This window comes from Antechinus flavipes, chromosome 3 (genome assembly GCF_016432865.1).
Source record: "Antechinus flavipes isolate AdamAnt ecotype Samford, QLD, Australia chromosome 3, AdamAnt_v2, whole genome shotgun sequence".
NCBI classification, from domain to species: Eukaryota; Metazoa; Chordata; class Mammalia; order Dasyuromorphia; family Dasyuridae; genus Antechinus; species Antechinus flavipes.
In genome coordinates this window covers 65,307,271-65,326,569 of record NC_067400.1, presented here as the reverse complement: position 1 = coordinate 65,326,569, position 19,299 = coordinate 65,307,271, and the positions used below count along the sequence as shown (strand labels likewise).

Here is a 19,299-nt window from a genome sequence, read left to right as displayed (position 1 = left end):
CTCATTGAGCTGATTCAAAGAATCTTAGGAACCTTTCTTCTTGGGGACTGGACCGTCACAGCATGTTCAAAGGGTACCCAACCCATTCCCTTGCTTCCAGAAAAGAGGTCCCTCTCCTGCATCAGGAGTGTTCCAGGTATCTTTAACCTCTCTCTCTGCTCCTTATAGTCAGAGAAGGGAAAGAAAAGCTTATTAAGTAAGGAACATAACCTGCCTGAAGTCACCCAGCAAAGAACCACAAAGGCAATGAAATTCCAGTATCCTGACTCCTAAGGCTGAGTCAGTAGATCTTACCAGCTTCATTGTAAGAACAATTGTCTCATGATGTCTCTCTGTCTCTGTCTGTCTGTGTGTCTCTGTCTCTTTCTGTGTCTCTCTTTGTCTCTGTCTGTCTGTCTCTTTGTCTCTGTCTGTTTGTCACTGTCTCTCTGTCTGTCTCTATCTCTGTCTGTCTATGTCTCTCTCTGTGTGTCTCTGTCTCTGTCTCTCTATCTCTATCTGTCTGTCTCTGTCTATCTCTGTCTGTCTCTGTCTATCTGTGTCTCTCTCTGTCTCTTTCTGTGTCTCTCTTTGTCTCTGTCTGTCTCTCTGTCTCTATGTCTGTCTGTCACTGTCTCTCTGTCTGTCTCTATCTCTGTCTGTCTCTGTCTCTCTGTCTCTGTCTGTCTCTGTCTTTCTGTTTCTGTCTCTCTCTCTGTCTCTTTGTCTCTGTCTCTTTGTCTCTGTCTGTCTGTCTCTCTCTCTCTCTCTCACACACATGTACTCACTTAAAGATCGATGCTCCCAGGAATGCACTATGAGCCCAGGCAGAATTACCTTCTGCATCATCAGCCAGGTGATTTATAGATCCCTCCAGATGCCAGCTGTGAGGCTGCCATCAGAACAAGCTGGAAAACCTCTCTCCCCAGCCTGTCACGCACAGCAGATGCCAAGTTCCGAGGGAAGCGTGTGCATGCACTGGGGCACACATGTGCACACACACACACACACACACACAGAGATGGGGGGACACAGAGGGCCCTGAGAGCACGGTCTATTTCAATGCATTTTGCCAATAAATAAAGAACATGCACATTTGCATCATGGGCCACATCTCGGGCACGTTTGGCAGCTGGATGGCAGCCCTGACTTCTAAAGCATCCGGGCAAAGAGCACAGCACTGGGAAGCAGGTGACCGGCCCCAGGGTCTTAATTCCCCTCCTGCTTCCTAGCTGTGTGACTTAGGCAAGTCATTTAATTTCTCTTTCTACTTTCTTCATCGGTAAAAATTATACCGGCTTACCTATTGTCAGCGTGCTTATGAGGATCAAATGAGATGATAAATAGAACAGCCCCTGGGAAAAGTTAAACGGGCTGTACCACTATCTGGGGAGGAAAAACCTCTTTACTGATCCCAAACTTTCCACGAAGACAAAACCAGTCTTTTCATCACTGACATTGTGAAGGTCAGCTGCAAGACACCCCTGCCTCCCGACAGCTAAAAAGGAGTGACTCTATCCCAGAAGTCACTGCTGAGCGCACGGTGGGTAAGAGATCATGGCACATAACCAAGGATAACTGTGATGATGGATGGGAGCAAAATCGGCCATGGAGATGTTACAGGCTGGGAAGGAGAGAAGAGGAGCTTCTCCGAGTTTCCCCTGGCACCCCTGGCATCTTCTCATTAGATAAGAGAAAGCAAGCAAGAGCCCCCAGAATGGTGGATGGGCAGCTCTCTCCCCCCATGGCAAACCTTGAGTTGGCAGCCTGGATGCATCTGTTACCAGCTACCTGAATCAGTAAGATCCAAGATCCACTTGAACATGAGAGAAGCCCTGCAAGATTTTTTTCTTTTTTCTTAACCAGGTTTGTGACTAGCGAGGAAACCCCTTTAATCAGCACTAAAACTATCCTGAAAACCCAGTCTCGGAGAGTCGTCTGAGAGCCGTCGCCCCCCTCCATTATTCTCATTCCCCTGCCCCCAATAACTCCCCAGCGGTCTAGAGTGCCGTCACCGGTTTCATTCCTGGCAGAAGCATCAGAGTAAAACAGACGCTCCCATTGATTTTCTAATAATAATTGTGACAAAGGAGACCCAATCAGGGAAGGCTAGCAGGGTTTGGAGCTAGAGTTCAAGTCCAAGGTTAAAAAGAAATGCATTAGAGCCAGGCTCATTCCCCTCACCCTCTCTACCCTCCTGTGCCCCCTTTATGGCACATTTCCCGCTAGTTTTCAACTCAGTATTTAACTCCTCTGTTGGGGGTTGGGTATTTGCCCTTGAAAATAAGGCTGAACTCAGTTTCCTGGATTTGGGGCTCGGAGGCAGAAGCTTGAGCATTCTCTGGCCATTCATAAAGCAAATTTTCTCACTGACCTCCTGCTAACAGTAATCACCATCACTGGGCTAGAGAACAAGAACTCCCCAAGTTCTGAAGATGTGGGACATTAGAAATGATCGTGGAGCTTTTCCTGGAGATGGCTGAGAAAGCCAGAGAGAGCTTCCTCCTCCTCTCGTTTCCTCATTGCTCTAAGCCTCGGTCTTCCTGGGCCAGGGGAAGGGGACGTGTCCTAACTGGAAACAAAAGCAATGGCCTCCAAAGGGCTAAGGGAACCCACAGAGCTGGGTTCCTCCCAAAAGCAAGACCAGGGAAGACCCTACATTCCACTCCCACGGGGCCAAATCCCTCCCCCTGCAGATCCCCCCATGGCATCAATGGCCAGCCAGGCACATCTTGCATTCCTCGCACACAGAGTCTCACTGTTGTCCCCCTTGGCAAGCCTAACCCAGCCCCAGGGTGCCCAGAGCCATGTCCCCTCTCTCTCTCCCTCTCTCCCTTTTCTTTCTCCCTTGGGAGGGATGGAAGAAGGAGAGGGGGAGGGCAGGCAAAGCAGGGAGGAAATAAGAGAGTGCTATTGTTTCTCAGCCAAGTGTGGAAAGACTGTGTCCATCCACACTGTGATAGCCAAACGGGGACCATCACCCTTTCACATGGTTCCCGAGAACAACCCGCAGTACCAACAGGACTGCTTCCCCAATCCCATTGCCTTTGACCCCAAATCTATGCCTATTTGTCTACCCCTCTGTGTTCCCTCTCTGGCTTTCTCTGCATCTGTTGGTCTCTGCTCTCTAACACAAACACCAGGAAGCGGGAATAAGGTTTTTAACGGGGTCACTGAGACTCCCTCAGAGACCAAGCTCTCAGTATCCTCCCAGGAGTGGGGAACAGAACCACGGTGGAACATTAATGAAGAAAGGGGAAAGGTGGTCAAATAATTTCTTTTGGGGGAAAAGAAGGCAAAAGTCCTCTTTTATAAAAAGAACGATTGGGCGTCCGATGCTAAGGAGAGAATTGGAGGAAATGGGCTGGACCCACTATAGAAAATTAGTTTAAAAATTAAAAAGGTCTCTCGTGTTTTTATCACTGCTTCAGAGTACTCAGGTGCTTTTGTTTAAGTGATCTCACTTGACCCTCCCCATAATCCCCAGAATGGTGGGGGAAAAGGTAGAAAATTATCACACCCCCATTTTTCAGATGAAAAATCTGAAGTACAGCGTAGTCTGGGGGCTTTCCTAATTAAATAATAGCCACAGAGCTGGGAGGAGAACCCCAAACCCTTCCATTTCAGGCTACAGTTCTTTCCACTATTCCAGGCTTACTCTCCAAAGGGCGGGTGGCAAGGGCAATTTTCTTTGGAAGAGGTGGGATTCAAGAGTGAGTATCTGAAGGAGAGACGTTAGAAACATAGGATCATAGAACTAGAAACGGGAAAAACTCTGACTACCTCATCCAAGCCCCTTGTTTTACAGATAAGGAAACGGAGGTGCAGAGATATTAAATGACTTGCATAGGCCATAGAAACCTTTAGGTAACAAAGATGAATCCCCAATTATGACGGCAGCCAGTCTCCAAGATGGTCCCTTGTTTGGGTGAATGGTTCCCTTGAGGGCCTTGAGCCTTTACAAATATGCTAGAGAAAGTCATTTTTGTAAAGCAAAAATGGAGTTGAGGGTTGGAACTGGAGAAGAGGCTACAGCATCTGCATATATAAATACTCATATTTATCCAAAATCATTTAGCTTTTGTCCCCAATATCCTCCTCCCCCTACCCTTTTCCTCCAGCTGCCCATGCACTCCCACAAACCCCACTCTTCATTCCAGCATTCATGTTTCCAAAAGCCTGGGCTCCTCATCTCTAGGGCTTGAGGCTATAGCTCCATCCTTGCCAGGTCCACAGGTGAGATGTCTCTTGATGTATAACCTGCTGGGCTAGGGCGTCAGAAAGCAAGTGGCAACCACACCAGCAGCTCCTAAGGCCAAGCCATGCTCTTTCTAGGACCAGGGAGAATCTCACCCAGACTGCCCTGAATCACATACTACTGGACAGAGAGGAGAGAGCGGTAAGTGATGGAGAAAACATAACTCATCTCCCAGAGCCAATTCTCCTTTGTTCACAGGCAATAGAGCTTACATAAGCAACTCTCTGGGTTTTAAAAGATCGTTTTTAACCAAGTGCTTCAAATTCTTCCCAAACCAAATATTTTCTCATTATAGAATGGCCATCCCTTTCCCTGACCTTCCAGGCTTAGATCACCAGGAAATAGACAAAAGGATGAGTTGTTGTTTGTCCTGTTCTCAAAAAGGATCATGAGTTCAGGGAGTGAAGCCATGACAGGCAAGTGAATTGGATTTAAGTGAGGAGGGCTGGGCAAGGTCCCCTTCCTCATTTTCCCCTCCAGAGCCATCTGGATCTACGACCAGATATAGATCAGGACGACTGGAGATGGCCCTCCGATGGGTTTAGTTTAAGAAGGAGTAGGAGGAATAAATGGCCCAAATAATCAACTGAAAAGTTTATCTGTCCCCTGGATAATTTAATTGATAATGCATGGGGCACGCCAGATCCTACAATGGGTTTCCTTAAAGTTAGATCGACATAAAGAATGACAAGAGACAATGAGTACAATTGAGAAAAATTTCATGGGGGAGGGGGAAGTCTCCATTTTAGCCCAGAGAATATTCCCATATTGACAAAGCTGTTAGTACCATAGGTGCCATCTTAATCTTCCTACCCAGATGTCCCATGTACCTTTTTAGCTTGGTGTCCCACCAAGGGCTTAAGCTCTATAGCTCTTCCTACACCAGGAGAGTGCTAAGTACAGAAAACATCACCCAGGATTCCTTCTATGATGAAGGCAGGTATCTACCACCCGGATACAAAGAACCCTCATTCCCCAAAGACACAGAGTTTCAAGTCTGCTTTTCAGACCTCACCTCAGCAGCCAAGACCAAGATTCAAAGCATTAGGCCTTTGTCCATGCAAAAGAAAATAGCATTCAGACATGCAGATGGTGAGGAAAGGAGATCAAGGAAAAGGAAGAAGGAAAGGGAAAGAAAGAGTTAGAACAAAGAAGAGAGAATGAGAAAGATAGAAGGAAGGGAAGAGAGAAAGAAAGAAGAGGAGAGAGAGAAAGGATAGAAGAGGGAAAGAAAGAGAGAAAAAAGGAGGGAGAGGGAGAGAGGAAGGATAAAAGGGAGAGAGAAACAGTGAAAGAGAGGGAGGAAAGAAAGAAGGGGAGGAAAGAAGAAGAGAAAAGATAGAAAGAAGATGGTAGAGAGATGTGAACAAAAAGGAGAGAGGGAGAAGGAAAGAAGGAAGAAAAAGAGAACAGAAAGAGAAAGAGAAAGAATATGTGGTAGAAAAAAAGACAGAAATAAAGAAGATGAATGGAGAGAATTAAGAAAGAGAAGGGAAGATATGAGAAAAAAAGTTGAGAGGAAAAGAACAAAGGAGAAGTGAGGAAAGGGAGTATGGGGGAGTGCACCAACCAGAGAGGGAAGAAGATCTCTGCCGGTGGAGAGGAGAATGGAAGGATATGACACTCTTCTTGATACTCTGGAGTTTGGCGTTGTATGCTGTTCCCCAAGAGGGGAAAATAAAGGGGAAGGGAGGGGAGAACAGAGTGAAGTGGAGGAAGGAGGACATCCCACCAGTGACCAAGGAGACAGACGGGACACACATGGGACACACAGAGAATGAAGGAGAAGGAGCAAAACAAAACAAAAAGAAAATAAACATTAGTTGAAGGTCTGAGCCAGGGATTCAGCCGTAGATGGGAAGATGGGATGGCAGAGAGGGAGGAAGCATCCAGGGTCTTTTTTCTGAAGGGAATCATTCTTCCTCTTGTCTGCCAAGGAATCTGAGAACTCTGGAGTCTCTTCCCACCTGGTCATAAGGGAAGCACAGAGAGGACCCTTCCCAAAATAAAGAATATTTTGTTTCCCTAACTCCTCTTTTTCTGAGTTCCTCCTGAGAGAAGGAAGGGGATGGGCAAAGTACCTGTAATACTTAACTTTATTTTCTCAGAAGGATATGCAACATTCTAAGTTCTCTGACCTGTTTTATTTATTCACTCCCACTGCCACTACCACGATGTCTAGCAAAGCATGTAAGTACAGTGCGGCTACTTGTGATTTCACTAATGAAGGGAACTCTGCTGGAGACAATTCTCAATGCAAAAGAGAAACTACTCAGAGCTTTCGGGGTTAACCAGGACATTGAGAGCTCAAGTACTTGCCCAGGGTCACACAGCCAGCATGTCCAAGGAAGGAGACTTGAACCTTGGTTTTCCTCACTCTAAGGGTGACCATCTTTCCACTTTGCTATGCTGCCTCATCACTGAATAAATGAGTGAATGAATAAATCTTTCCTCTCTAAGAATACAAAAGCAACAAGCCTGAGCTGTTGCGGAAGAGACTGGGGTTTGAACCCAGAGCCCCTTCCTTCTCTCTGACAGAAACCTCTGCTTCTCCCATTCCTTCACTCCTACTGAACTTTTTCAATTTGACCTCCAATTCCTGATCCCTCCACATTTTCTTAGTCTATTGTCCCCACTCAGCTTTCACTTTCCTTTCTACAGTAAAAGCCTCTGCATTTCCAAGAAGAGTTTGCTAATGCCCAGAATCCCCTCATGTCCTTGACTTTCCAATATGGTTGCCTTACAAAGCCCTGGCACTGGGTACTCTCCACCAGCCGCTGCTTTCCTCCTGTCCCAAGGATCCCAACCATCAACAGAGAAAGAGATGAAACTATATTGTCTGTGACTGCTACAAATTCTTGCAACTTAACCTCCGCTGTGTCCTCACTATAGCCTGGCAAACTTTTCTTCATCTCCTGTTGAATCAACAAGTGCTTTCAATTCAACAAACATCTATCAAGGATTTACTGTGCTCAAGGGATCATGCTAAATCCCTACTGGATCACCCAATATAGGGGAGAGTCTGTGCTCGTGCGCTCTCTCTCTCTCTCTCTCTCTCTCTCTCTCTCTCTCTCTCTCTCTCTCTCTCTCTCTCTTTCTCTCTCTCTCTCTCTTTCTCTCTCTCTCTCTCTCTCTCTCTCTCTCTTTCTCTGTTTTTCTCTCTGTGTGTCTCTCTCTCTCTCTGTCTGTCTCTTTCTCTGTTTTTCTCTCTTTTTCTTTCTCTCTGTTTCTCTCTCGTTCTCTCTCTCTCTGTCTCTTTCTCTGTTTTTCTCTCTCTGTCTCTCTTTCTCTGTCTGTCTCTTTCTCTGTTTTTCTCTCTTTTTCTGTCTTTCTCTCTGTTTCTCTCTCTTTGTTTCTCTCTCTTTCTGTCTCTCTCTCTCTCTGTTTCTTTCTCTCTTTTTCTGTCTTTCTCTCTGTTTCTCTCACTGTCTCTCTTTCTCTCTCTGTTTATCTCTCTGTCTTTTTCTCTCTCTGTCTCTCTCTCTTTCTGTGTCTCTCTCTGTGTCTGTCTCTCTCTCTCTGTTTCTCTATGTCTGTCTCTGTCTCTCTCTGTCTCTCTGTGTGTCTCTCTCTGTCTCTCTGTCACTTACTGTCTCCCTGGCTCTCTTTCTCTCTTTCTGTCTCTCTGTCTCTGTCTGTGTGTGTGTGTGTGTGTGTCTGTCTGTCTGTCTGTCTCTCCCTCTGTGTCTTTGTCTCTTTCTCTGTTTCTCTCTCTCTGTCTCTCTCTGTGTCTGTCTCTCTCTCTCTGTTTCTCTATGTCTGTCTCTGTCTCTCTCTGTCTCTCTGTGTGTCTCTCTCTGTCTCTCTGTCACTTTCTGTCTCTGTCTCTCTGTTTCTCTGTCTCTCTCTCTCTGTGTGTGTGTGTGTGTCTCTTTGTCTCTCTCATCTCATCCGTTCTCATGGGTTTAATGACTATCTCTAAGCAGACAACCCCCAAATCTACATAGCTGCCTTCATCCCACTTCAGAACCACATAGTTCTACATCCTCCCCTCCATTTTTATGTTCTCTGAGATCTCAAACTCAGCTCACATCAAAAAGCTCCTCATTGGTCTCTCTTCCAAATTCCTCTCCTTCTGGAGCAGGCCCCACCAGCCTCCCAGTCGTCCAAGTTCACAGCCTCAGAATCATCCGTGAGTCCTCCTTTTCTTTCATCCCCCATGGCCAATCAATCCATTTTACAGCCACAACATCTTTCACATCCATCCCCTTAAAAAAAGGTGGAGAGGCTAAACAAGAAAACTCTATTCTGAATCTAACTCTGAATTTTCTGGACTTTTGATCAGTTATTCTCCACAGTAGACCTGAGACATCCACAATCGGGTCCACCAGAACCCATGCCTCCTATCCCTGAGAAAGTGAATCTCCTGATATTTGGAGCTCCTGCCCTCATGCCTGATCCAGTCAAATGGTCTGAGAGTGTACAAACCAGTCCATCATGCATACTCTCTCAACTGCCAGCCCCGAGCACCAGACACTGCTGCAGTCCATATCCCAGTCAGCCAGCCATCCATATTTCATCATCTCTCTCCTTCCTTTGACCTGCTACTTCCAGGCTGTGCTCTGGACTTCCTATACACTGCCCAGAACTCTCTTCGTCCTGAAGCTTCACTCCAGTCCTGGAATGTACATGCTGGAAGGACCCCCCTCCCCTTCAGCCTCTTCCTCTGGGTGGATAGCTCTTCCCAGAACTGCCATTTAAGTACCACCATCGCATTTCTCTCCTGGCACCCAGGTCAGCCGTGTTTCATTCCTCTCCAGGATATATTTTGTCCTTCCTTTATCACACTTTGGCACCAGATACCTTTGTTCCTCTCTCATACCTCCAGCTTTTCATCTTTCTTTTGTATTGTTCCCCTCTTCCCATTAGAATATAACCTTCTTAAAGGCAAGAGATTATCTTTCTTTACATCTGTACCTGTTCAATATCTGGCACATGATAAGTACTTAAAAAAATACTGGTTGACTGAATGACTAACTTCCCATCCATACCTATCTCCTGCACACACACACACACACTTTTCATCTTCCCAGAACAAAATTCCCTTTCCTAATCATGTCTCATCTGTCTCATTTTCTTTAAAATATAAGTTCCAAGTAGGCAACATTCTCTATTGTTAAAAAAAAATTGTATCTTCGATTCTTAGCAAAGAGCCTAGAACACAGTAAGCGGTTTATAAATGTTTTGCCTTCATTCGTTTATTAGTTCATGGAAATTCAGAAGCTACAGCTTACCAAATTTCATCAAAGCACTGATAGAGTTTTCAATGCTATTCTTGGGGATTAGATAAACGGATTATATTACACAATAGGACAGTTAGATAGATTCAGAACTAATTGAAAAGATGACTCCAAACAGTATCTATTAAGATTCTAATGACCACTTGGAAAGAGGTCATCAGTGGATGACCACAGGGTCTGTGCTGTCTAACCTTGCTACCAATAAATAAAAGCCTGGCTGGTACACATCAAATTTCCAGACCACACCAACAAGAATAGCTAGCTAACATATTGGATGACAGAGTTAGGATCCAAAAAGATTATGACAGGCTAAAATGTTGGATTTAATCTAATAAGAGGAAACTTAATATGAAAAGCATTACGCTTGGGTTTAAAAAGTCAATTTTCCCAAGGAAAAGATGAGAATGATATAGCTAGACAGCATCCTCTGAAAAAAAAATCTTCAGGTTTTAGTAAACCACAAGTTGAATGTGAGTCAAGAGTGTGGTACAGCAGCCAAAAAAGTGAAATTGAAAGGCACATTGTCCATGTCTAGAGAAGTTATACTTCAGTCTGTCTACACAGATATGCAATGTGCCTCTTCCATCTTTCCCTCTACACTGACATCTTCCTATCCTTCTACAAAGCTAGCTAGTCTCCTCTACCCTCAAAAAAGGGGAAACCTCTTTCTTTTGACTTTGGAAGCCCCTCAAATGAACACTTTCTTTTCTTCTCACTAACAACTAAACTTCCTAAAAGAGTCATCCTTAAAAAGAGCAGTCTAATGTATACATATATTGTATTTAATTTATACTTTTAACATATTCAACATGTATTGGTCAACTTGCCATCTGGGGGAAGGGGTGGGGGGGAAGGAGAGGAAAAGTTGGAACAAAAGGTTTTGCAACTGTCAATGCTGAAAAATTACCTGTGCATGTATCTTGTAAATAAAAGGCTATTAAAAAAAAAAAAACAAGAGCAGTCTACATTAGCTCACTCATTACCCACTTACTCCTTGACCCCTCAAATTTGGCTTTTATGCCATCCCCTTATTGGAATCACTTTCTCAGAGCTATCAAAGGATCTCTAAGCCAGATCCAATGGCTTTCTCCCAATCTTCATTTTCTTTGGCTGTTCCATCTAGCCTGGATCTCCTTCTCTGACTGCCTCTCCCAGGACTGAAATGAAATAATATATTTAAATCACTTTGCTTAAATCAGCTTTCCTTCCTTGCCCCCAAATACCCCCAAGCTTTCCCTATCCTTCACACCTGTAGAGTCACCTTCCTAAAGTGCAGCTTTAACCACAGTTCTAAACCTCTCCCACTCACAAATGAACAGTTTCCTGCTACCTCCACAATATACACATTCGGTACATATGTTCCCAACTTTTCCAGCATTCTTGCCAAAATTATCTTACGTGTACCAGCTAGGCTGCAGCTATATCAGACTCCTCAGCGTCTCCCCCAAAGTCCAGGGCCCCCCCCCCCACCATCATGCCTTTGGCTCATATTTCTCTCTCCATCTAGGATTGCTTTCCCTGATTTCTTCCTCCCAAACACATCTCTCTACTCTCTATTCTAGTTCACGATGGCCAGTCTCCCTCTATGGCTACAGAGGAAGTCATGGCAGTAGGAACCGATGATGTAAGAAATTCCACTCGTGCCTAGTTGGGAACCAAAGAGATTTATAGCACTTACAGGACCAGAAATAGCTATCCCCTCTACAAATCTTGTCCTCAGGTCAGCTGAGGAGTGAATGAGAAGGGGGACACTGTGTGCCAGCCAGATGCCCTTCCTTTCCATTACAACTCTTCTGCCAAGTCGAAGGGAGCCAGCGGACGGAGGGGGACTTGGCCCCTTAAGAGCGGGGGTGACAGTGATAGAATATGGGGGCACATATTCAAGGGACAACTCCCCACCAGAGACTGGAAGAAGACACCAGCCCAGGCAGTGAGCTATGGCCGGCTCCTAGGAAAGCTTGTGTTTAAACCCCAGACAAAAGCTGGTTTAAGGTTTAATTTTAGGTTAACAAAGGAATTTCTTCACAATGCTCTTGTTAATGTAATGATTATTTCCCATTCTACAGATGTTAAGCTGAGGCACAAGAGACTTTCCAAGGTCAGCTGGGTAAAAAATGGCAGGATAGAATTTGAACCTTGTCCTCCTACCTTCAAATGGTTTTCCCATTTCTCTACTTGAAGGGGGTCTCCAAGCTCAAAGATGGGAGGAAAAGGCTAAAGGGCATCCAAAAAACAAAACAAGGAATTCCTTGGCATGGGTCTTTGGCTTAGTCCATAGAAACCATGACCTCCTCCTAACCAGTTTTCTACTCTTTAGGATGATATTTTATTTCACTGATAGCAACCTGGAAAAATGAAGCCCCCCTTGTTTAACCTATCACACACACACACACACACACACACACACACACACACACACACAATGTTTTGATTTGGGGAATAGATAGAATAGTTCTAATCCCACCCCAAACATACTAGCTGGGTGACTCTGGGCAAGTTTCCTCATTTCTTTCCATATCAGTTTCCTCATTTATAAAATGGAGATAATAATTGCCGCCCCTACCTCACAGGGCTGAAATGAAATAAGGTTTAAATCACTTTGCTAAATTTAAATTGCAATATAAGTGTTTGTTATTTTTATTATCAAGTTTAAAAGTTCCCACTCCTCAAGATGTACTGAGACCTTCCCTATTTCCAGAGATAGAAAGGAAGGAGGAATAGAACAACAACAAAAAAAGATTAGGTTTCATTGTATATTTCTGCAATCTAACATAGACTGAACCTTCACTTCCACAAAACAATTATTTTATTCTCTTATTGACTTTCTATCACACTTCCAATAATAGCTCAACAAAACCTCTTCCTCATTCCTAAAGCACTTGACTCTATCGCTTCTCTCTCATCCAAGCTGATGACTTCACCTCCTGTTTTACCGAGACATGGCAACCATCCATCCCAAGTTCCCAAACGCCTCTCTTCTACAAGTCAGAACTTTCCTGCATCTTCTCCCATCTCCTCCAAGGATCCAAGAATGGAGTGCTTTCCCTCCTTGCCCAATCTAGCTCTTTCTAATGGATCCCATCTCATTTTACATTCTCCTTGATCTTACCCTACTTTGATCTCATCTCCCCTTTTCTATGTTACCTACAGCAGATGGTCATCTAATGGCTAGAAGCATTCACTACCTCTATTTGCTCACCATTCACTCACCTTTCATACCTCCTCAATCTGGCTTCCTTCCCTACACCTTCAGCTATCTCCCTGAAAGGTAATCACCTTACACTGCCTTCCCTGGGCTTCCATGACACCATTGTCTCACCTTGCCTCCCCAAATGATCCTTCTTGCTCATTCTTCTTGATCCTCCAGCTGTCTATGTCCAGCCATGCCCCTGGGTCTTTATTCTTCTCTTTCTATTAGCAATCTAATCTCTTTTCGGAACTTCAATTATCACCTTCATCCATCTAACTCCAGAATCTAGATATCTCTCCTGCATCTTTCCCCCAAGCAAGACTATCCCATGTTTCTTACTACCTGTTAGAGACAAGCAGTGAGATATTCAGTGGACACTCCTCAAACTCAACATAGCCCAAAGTGAATTCATTGTTTTCACTCCAAAACCTGTCCCTCCACCTGCGAATTTACCTATTTTTATTGATAAAACCACCATTTTCTCTTATACTGGCTAGAAATTTAAAATTTTATAATGTAGTTTTTCTTCTTTTTCACTATCAAATTCAATCCGTTCCCAAGTTCTATTGATGCTACTTCCAAAACACCTCTCCCATCGACTGCTTAGTTTGTAAGCTCACTGAGAGTAGAGATGGTTCACTTTTTGTCTGCCCCACTTTTCACCTAAATCAAAATGATCCCTTTGTCCATAAATTCCCTGGATCATTGTATTTCATCTCTTTTTTGTACTGATCATTTTCCAACATGTTACAGTTATCTCTACATACATCCCACCTCTGAGGTTTGCTATCTGTATGACTTTAGGAATACTTTCTTTACTTTCTTTGGGTCTAAGTTTCCTCCCCGGAAAAATCTGGACTCCTGAATCCACTCTCCTAATAGCTCCGTGAAGGCAGAAGCTAAGCTGTTTTTCAATCTTTGTAACTCTACCACCTAACCCAGTAGCTAACATATAGCAAACAATAAATATATGTTGTTTTAAATAAAACTTAATTTAACTGTCCATCTCTGGATGCCAATGGATATGAATATCTGGACTTACCCTGAAAATCTAAATTTCATCATAACAGTCAGAAGTTCTCCTGACCGTCCAGGATGGCTGATGGTAGAGCTGTACACACTTTGTACATATTTTCTACTTCCATAATCAAGTCCCATTCCTAATTCTCCATAATTTCTGAAAGTATTTTTCCCTACCTAAAGTCTAATTCTTCATTTCTTCTTTAAAACTGGGTAACCCCGCCATCTTATAAAATGAGGGTGGTGGTATTCTATATGATGGTTCCTTTCATCTTCCTTCTTTGTTTTATGCTCTGAAATTCCCCATTTTGTCTTTCTAGGTAGAGCCTAACCTGTGAGGTGTCAACCCTAGAATGGGTAAGAGTCTAGCATCTAATCATACCTTCATTCTCTATTTAGATCATCTCTCCAGCTTTAGGATAAATGGAGAATCAGACAGACCTCTAGGATCCGAAGACATTTCAGTCTCTGGCCAGGCAATTTCCTCAGCCCAAGTGTCATCTGATTTGGATGAATACTGGTTTCCCAAAATACTATAGTCTAAGTCTATATGTATCTCCCCGGAGCTCTTCAAGATGTTTTCTTGGGGCAAGGAATGCTGCTTGGAAGCAGTGAAAGGAACCGGCTTCAAGTGTCAGGGGATCGATGATGAGGTCCACTAATGCAAAAGGAATAGGTGATCTCCTGTAATAGGAATGTGCCCATTATACAGATAGGGAAAGGTGGGGCTATGATACTCCTTAGAAGTCCAAAGAATTAAATTAAGTTCTCCTGACTCCACAGAGGGCTGACTCTCTGTCTGTAAGCCATCTCTACCTGGTAGAGGGCAGAGTGTTGGGGGCCAATTCAGCTTCCTGAGATGTCAAGCCCCAGAGACTGGGCTGAATTCATGGAGCTGAGTTACTACTTAGCTTTTTTTTGTACCCAGGCAGAGCATTCCATCAGGAACCCCTTGTCCTCTCACATTTCCCCAGTTCTCTCCATTTGCTTTGGTCACATAAAGAGAAGGGATATTGTCTGTTCTCTCTGCAGTGGACACAATGACTCAGTTTCCTCTATAGGAAGTTGAATTTCTCTGCTCAGATGACTCCTTTTTGCAATTTCCATGGTCCCTAGTCAGCTGAGGGATCTGACCTAATACCTAATCTTGCTTCAAAATTCCTCACATCACCTCCAAACTTTAAATTCCACTTTAAAATAATTTCAAGGGTTTACAACCAATAGATGATTCAGGAAGAGGTCAAGAGGAGGAATAATCACAACTACCCTACAATAAACTAATCCCAGTCCAGTGGAAAGAGCACAGGCTTTGGAATCAGTGGGTCTCGGTCTGGATACTGGTTCTGCAACTCACTGTGTGATCTTGGGCAAATTTCACCTCTTGGGTGGGGAGTATCAGTTTCTGTAAAAGAGGGCAGTTGGACTAAATGTTCACTTCTCTGAGGTCCCTTCCAGAGTTCTGGTTCTATAAATGATCAGGCAAGTTTCATGTGACACTTCTTCCTTATTCTACCCTTAAAGTATGGAAATATATCTTTACCAAAAAAAAAAAAAAATTCTCCCCTTGGCCCTAGCATCCCACTTTTTATTTTCCTCCTTTCTCCAAGAAAATATATCCTTTCTCTAATGGAATCTGGGAACTGGGATGACATGGGATGAATGCTGATTGGTGTGTCTTTAGCAATCTAGTTCACTATTTATCCAAGACACAGCCCAAGCTAGATAAGGTAGACAAGAGGTTCTTAATACTCATTTGTGTTATGAATCCCTTTGGCAGTCTAGTGAAGTCTCAGAACACTATTGGTTACCTATATTCATAACTGAAAGAAATGCTCCATTTCATAAAAACAAAGATGCATTTTTTTTTCCTCATTCAAGTTCATAGACCCCCTAAAATGACTGTGGAATGCAGATTAAGAACCCCTAATCTAAAGGGTTGGGAGAAATTACTTCTGGCAAACTTTAACAATTCTTTTAATCCTAATCCCAACTGGAATGGAAAAACCTAAACCATCTCTTTACCAGCTCCCACCTCTGTCCCAGATTGCTAAAATAGAGCTCCCAGGCCCTTGAGCAGAAGTCTGGAGACAGCTATAGCTGCAGTGCATCATGGAAAAGAACAGGACGCTATCTCACCATCGCCCAAACAGAATGCTCCCAAAGGCTCCCCTTTGTTCCCTTCCCTCCTCCTCCTCCCTTCAGATCACTCAAGAACTCAAGGGGGTCTAAGAGAAAGAGTCTGGTCCCTCGGGTTCTTACCTGCCACCCTATGGGCCACCAGCCCCTCCAGATTCAAGGGCTCTTCCTCAGGGGTCCGGGATGGATCTGAGCCCATCTCCTTTGGGAGGAGCTGAGGTTGAGGTGTGAGACCAGGGAGAGTGGCTGGGGGCTGGCGGGATCCTGGCGGGCTTGAGGAAGCTGGGAAAGCAGAAGAAGAAGAGGCTGGACTTCTGGGCTGGTAACTGGAGACAGCTGAAGATGGCTGGTAATCATAGGGAGAGTAAGACCTCCCAGGTGAGGCAGACTCTAAGGAGGTGCGGGTAACTGGTTCGGGTGTTCCCTGGAGATGTCCCCTGGAGATGTAGCCAGATCTTGACTGGGTCAGAGGCTGGGACTGATGGGAAAAGCCAGGAGGAGGCTGAGAGGCAAGGGGAGAGGCCCCGGGCCAGGCCCCGGGGACACTCTGGGACTTGTGCAGGGGAGAGCCAGATGAGGCAGGGTCCAGGTCAAGCATCAGCATGTTCAGGGCTTCGATAGACTGCTCGATCTCCTTCTGGGAGGCCGCCCTGGGGAACTCGGGGAGGCCAGAGGCTGAAGCCTCCACCTGAGGCTGGGGACTGGGCCTTCGGGGGGAGTGGCTCTCTAGGTGAGCTCGCTCCTGCTGGCGTGGAGGTGGGCGAGGGTGCTGCTGCTGCTGCTGCTGCTGCTGCTGCCAGGAATTCAGTCCCCGCTGTACCGCTTCTCGACTACTCCCACCGCGGGCTGGAGCCTGGGGCAACTGAGGCTCCGATTCTGGAAAGGACTGGGAGCGGAACATCCCATTGACATCATAGCCGTAGTGGGGGTTAGTCACCGCCTGCTGCCATCCCAGGTTCGGGCTCTCCCGCTGGTACCCGGAGAGGCCTTCCTGGGCGGAGAACGAGGGTCGCATGGGGGCCCCGTGGACCATCTGCGCGAGGGGAGCCCGGCCGCGGGCTTCATAGGGGTAGCCGCCGCCATTCACCATCGGCTCGGCTGGGTACGGCTTGTCCAGGCCGTTGGTCAGCGGAGACACGGCCTCAGGGTAGCCCCCCTCGCTGGTGTTGGTGACCCCATCCAGGGAGGACAGCGTGCCCAGACTGCCCACGCTGTGCCCGTCCTGGTTGGGCAGCTCATCGTCCAGAATGTCTGTCTCCCGCTCAGATGTCAGGGTCCCGCCATTGACGTGGACCTGGGCGGGGACCACGTGGCGCCCGGAAGAGGGGGCGGCGGGTCCCCCGTGCTGGCGGGAGAGATGGTGTCGGCTGTGGTACATGGGCCCCTGCTTCTCCCGCTCCAGGCCAAAACCGCTCAGCAGCCTCTCGAGCTCTCGCTTCTCCTCCGGGCTCAAGGACACGGGGGCATTGGGGGGGCCCGGCTCATCGGTCTTGTCGGTCTTAGTGGACGCGGTGGAGTTCCCTGAATCGCTGCTCACTGACAGGGTGTGCTCTACGTGGTTGGGGGTGGCTGAGAGGGTGGGGCGGATGGCGTTGACCGCACCTGTGCTGCCGTGCAGAGAGTCCTTCTTCTTCACTTTGGCATAGAGGCTCCCATCCAGCGGGCCTTGAGTGTGTCCCACCACCTCTGCGGAAGAACAAGGAGAGCAGATCAATGAGCCGCGGGCTTTCCACCGCATCACCCCGGGGCGAGGGAGCTAAGAGCTCTCATTTGCCACCTCACGGCGTGAAACCTTTCGACTTAACTGCCGTGAGATGGAGGGGGAGGGGGAGGGGGGCAATCTGCATCTCCTGAGCCTTCATCAAAACTCCCATCAAGGCAGCGTCCAAGTGATCAATTAGCTTCCTAAGTAAGCAACTCCAAGCACGCCCTTTCCCTGAACGCCTGCCACCTGAAATGTCTCCTCCGAGACAACACAGGCCGTCGTTCCCAGTTAGAAATAAGGCTTAAAAAGCAAAGGCACAAAGGAGAGATTAGAGAAACTAAAATTCACACTAAGATGTAAGCGGCTGAGCTAAGAACCTCTCATTGAAAGTACGTTGGGTGCCACATGCATGCATGACAGGGAGAGACGGAGACAAAGAGGGAAAGGCAGAGAGAAGATGGGAAGGGAGGGAGGGGAGTGGGGAAAAGGAGGGGAGGGGAGGAAAATCATTCAAGGAAAAAAAAATTATCCATCCTGTAAAAAAGGTCCAACCCACCAAGGCAGCAGGAAATGCTCAGATCAGCCCCACCTCAGGGATGACAACCTAGAGAGAGGATGAACTCAGTTCTCAGGGCTGGTGACTTCTCTAGGGGACCCTGGGGTGGCCCTGGGACTGCTCCCAGATTTGCTCAGTATACCCTCCCAGGAGCAACAGTTCTCTGGAAGGAAAAAGTGAGTTCTGAGGGGCTTGGGGCCAGCCCTGTGACTCAGGGACTAAGAACTTTCCCCGCCCAAAGGAACTTGGTGACTTCACACTCCCCAGTCACCGGCCCTGCCCCCCATCACTTCCATCCATCTCTCTCTCTCTCTCTCTCTCTCTCTCTCTCTCTCTCTCTCTCTCTCTCTCTCTCTCTCCTCTCCCTCCTTCCCTTTCCCTCTCCCTCTCTCTTGTCTCTCTATCTCTGTCTGTCTCTGTCCCTGTCTCTCTCTGTGTCTCTTCTCTCTTTCCCTCCCCGCCTCTGTCTGTCTCTGTCTCTCTCTGTATGTCTCTCTCTCTCTCATACACACATATATTCTATCCCCCCCTACATTTTCCTCCTAGGCCCCAGCTGGCAAAAGAAGAAAGGGTTCCTCCTAAACCCCAACCCAGACACCAGCCAATCTGTTTTTTGGTTCATTTGTCTCTCTCTGTCTCTCTCTCTCCCCTTCTTGCTCCCACCTTTGTCTGTCTGTCTGTCTACCTCCCCTTCCCTACTTTGTCTCTTTATTATAAATACACACAAATCCTGAATCTACCATTGACTCTCAGCGTGACCTTGTGAACAAATATCCTCCCTTCTATGGATCCAAATTATTTCATCTCTAAAATAAGAGGACTGAACTAGAAAATTTTGGAGGTTCCCTCCAGCTCTAGATATGTGAACCTATGGGTAGAAGAAGTTCTCTCAAAGCTAGGGACAGATGTGCATCCTAAATGGAGACAACTACCAATACCCCATCAGAAACCTCAAACAAAAACTTCTGACTAGAGACCTGAGAGAACTGGAAATACAAATGACCGAGCCACAGGGCACAAGTGCTTGTCCCTAAATACACATACACTCACATTCGTACACACGTAGCCAAAACCAAGTAATCGGACAACCACAGAACAGAAACATTCACACACTCACACTCACACTGACACACACACACAGACAAAACCAAATGATTAGGCAACCACAGAACAGAAACATCCTCCGCCACAGATCAACCAAAGTATATCACTAGA

The 19,299-nt window shown here is 46.1% G+C and overlaps 1 protein-coding gene across 1 annotated transcript in view; it reads right to left on the bottom strand.

The window, feature by feature from the left end:
• Positions 1-19,299, bottom strand: part of TNS1 (tensin 1) — a 251,936-nt gene that overhangs the window by 48,047 nt on the left and 184,590 nt on the right. Inside the window, 1 exon segment of the mRNA XM_051983571.1 lies at positions 15,947-17,509. Coding sequence (XP_051839531.1) covers positions 15,947-17,509 — 1,563 coding nt within the window.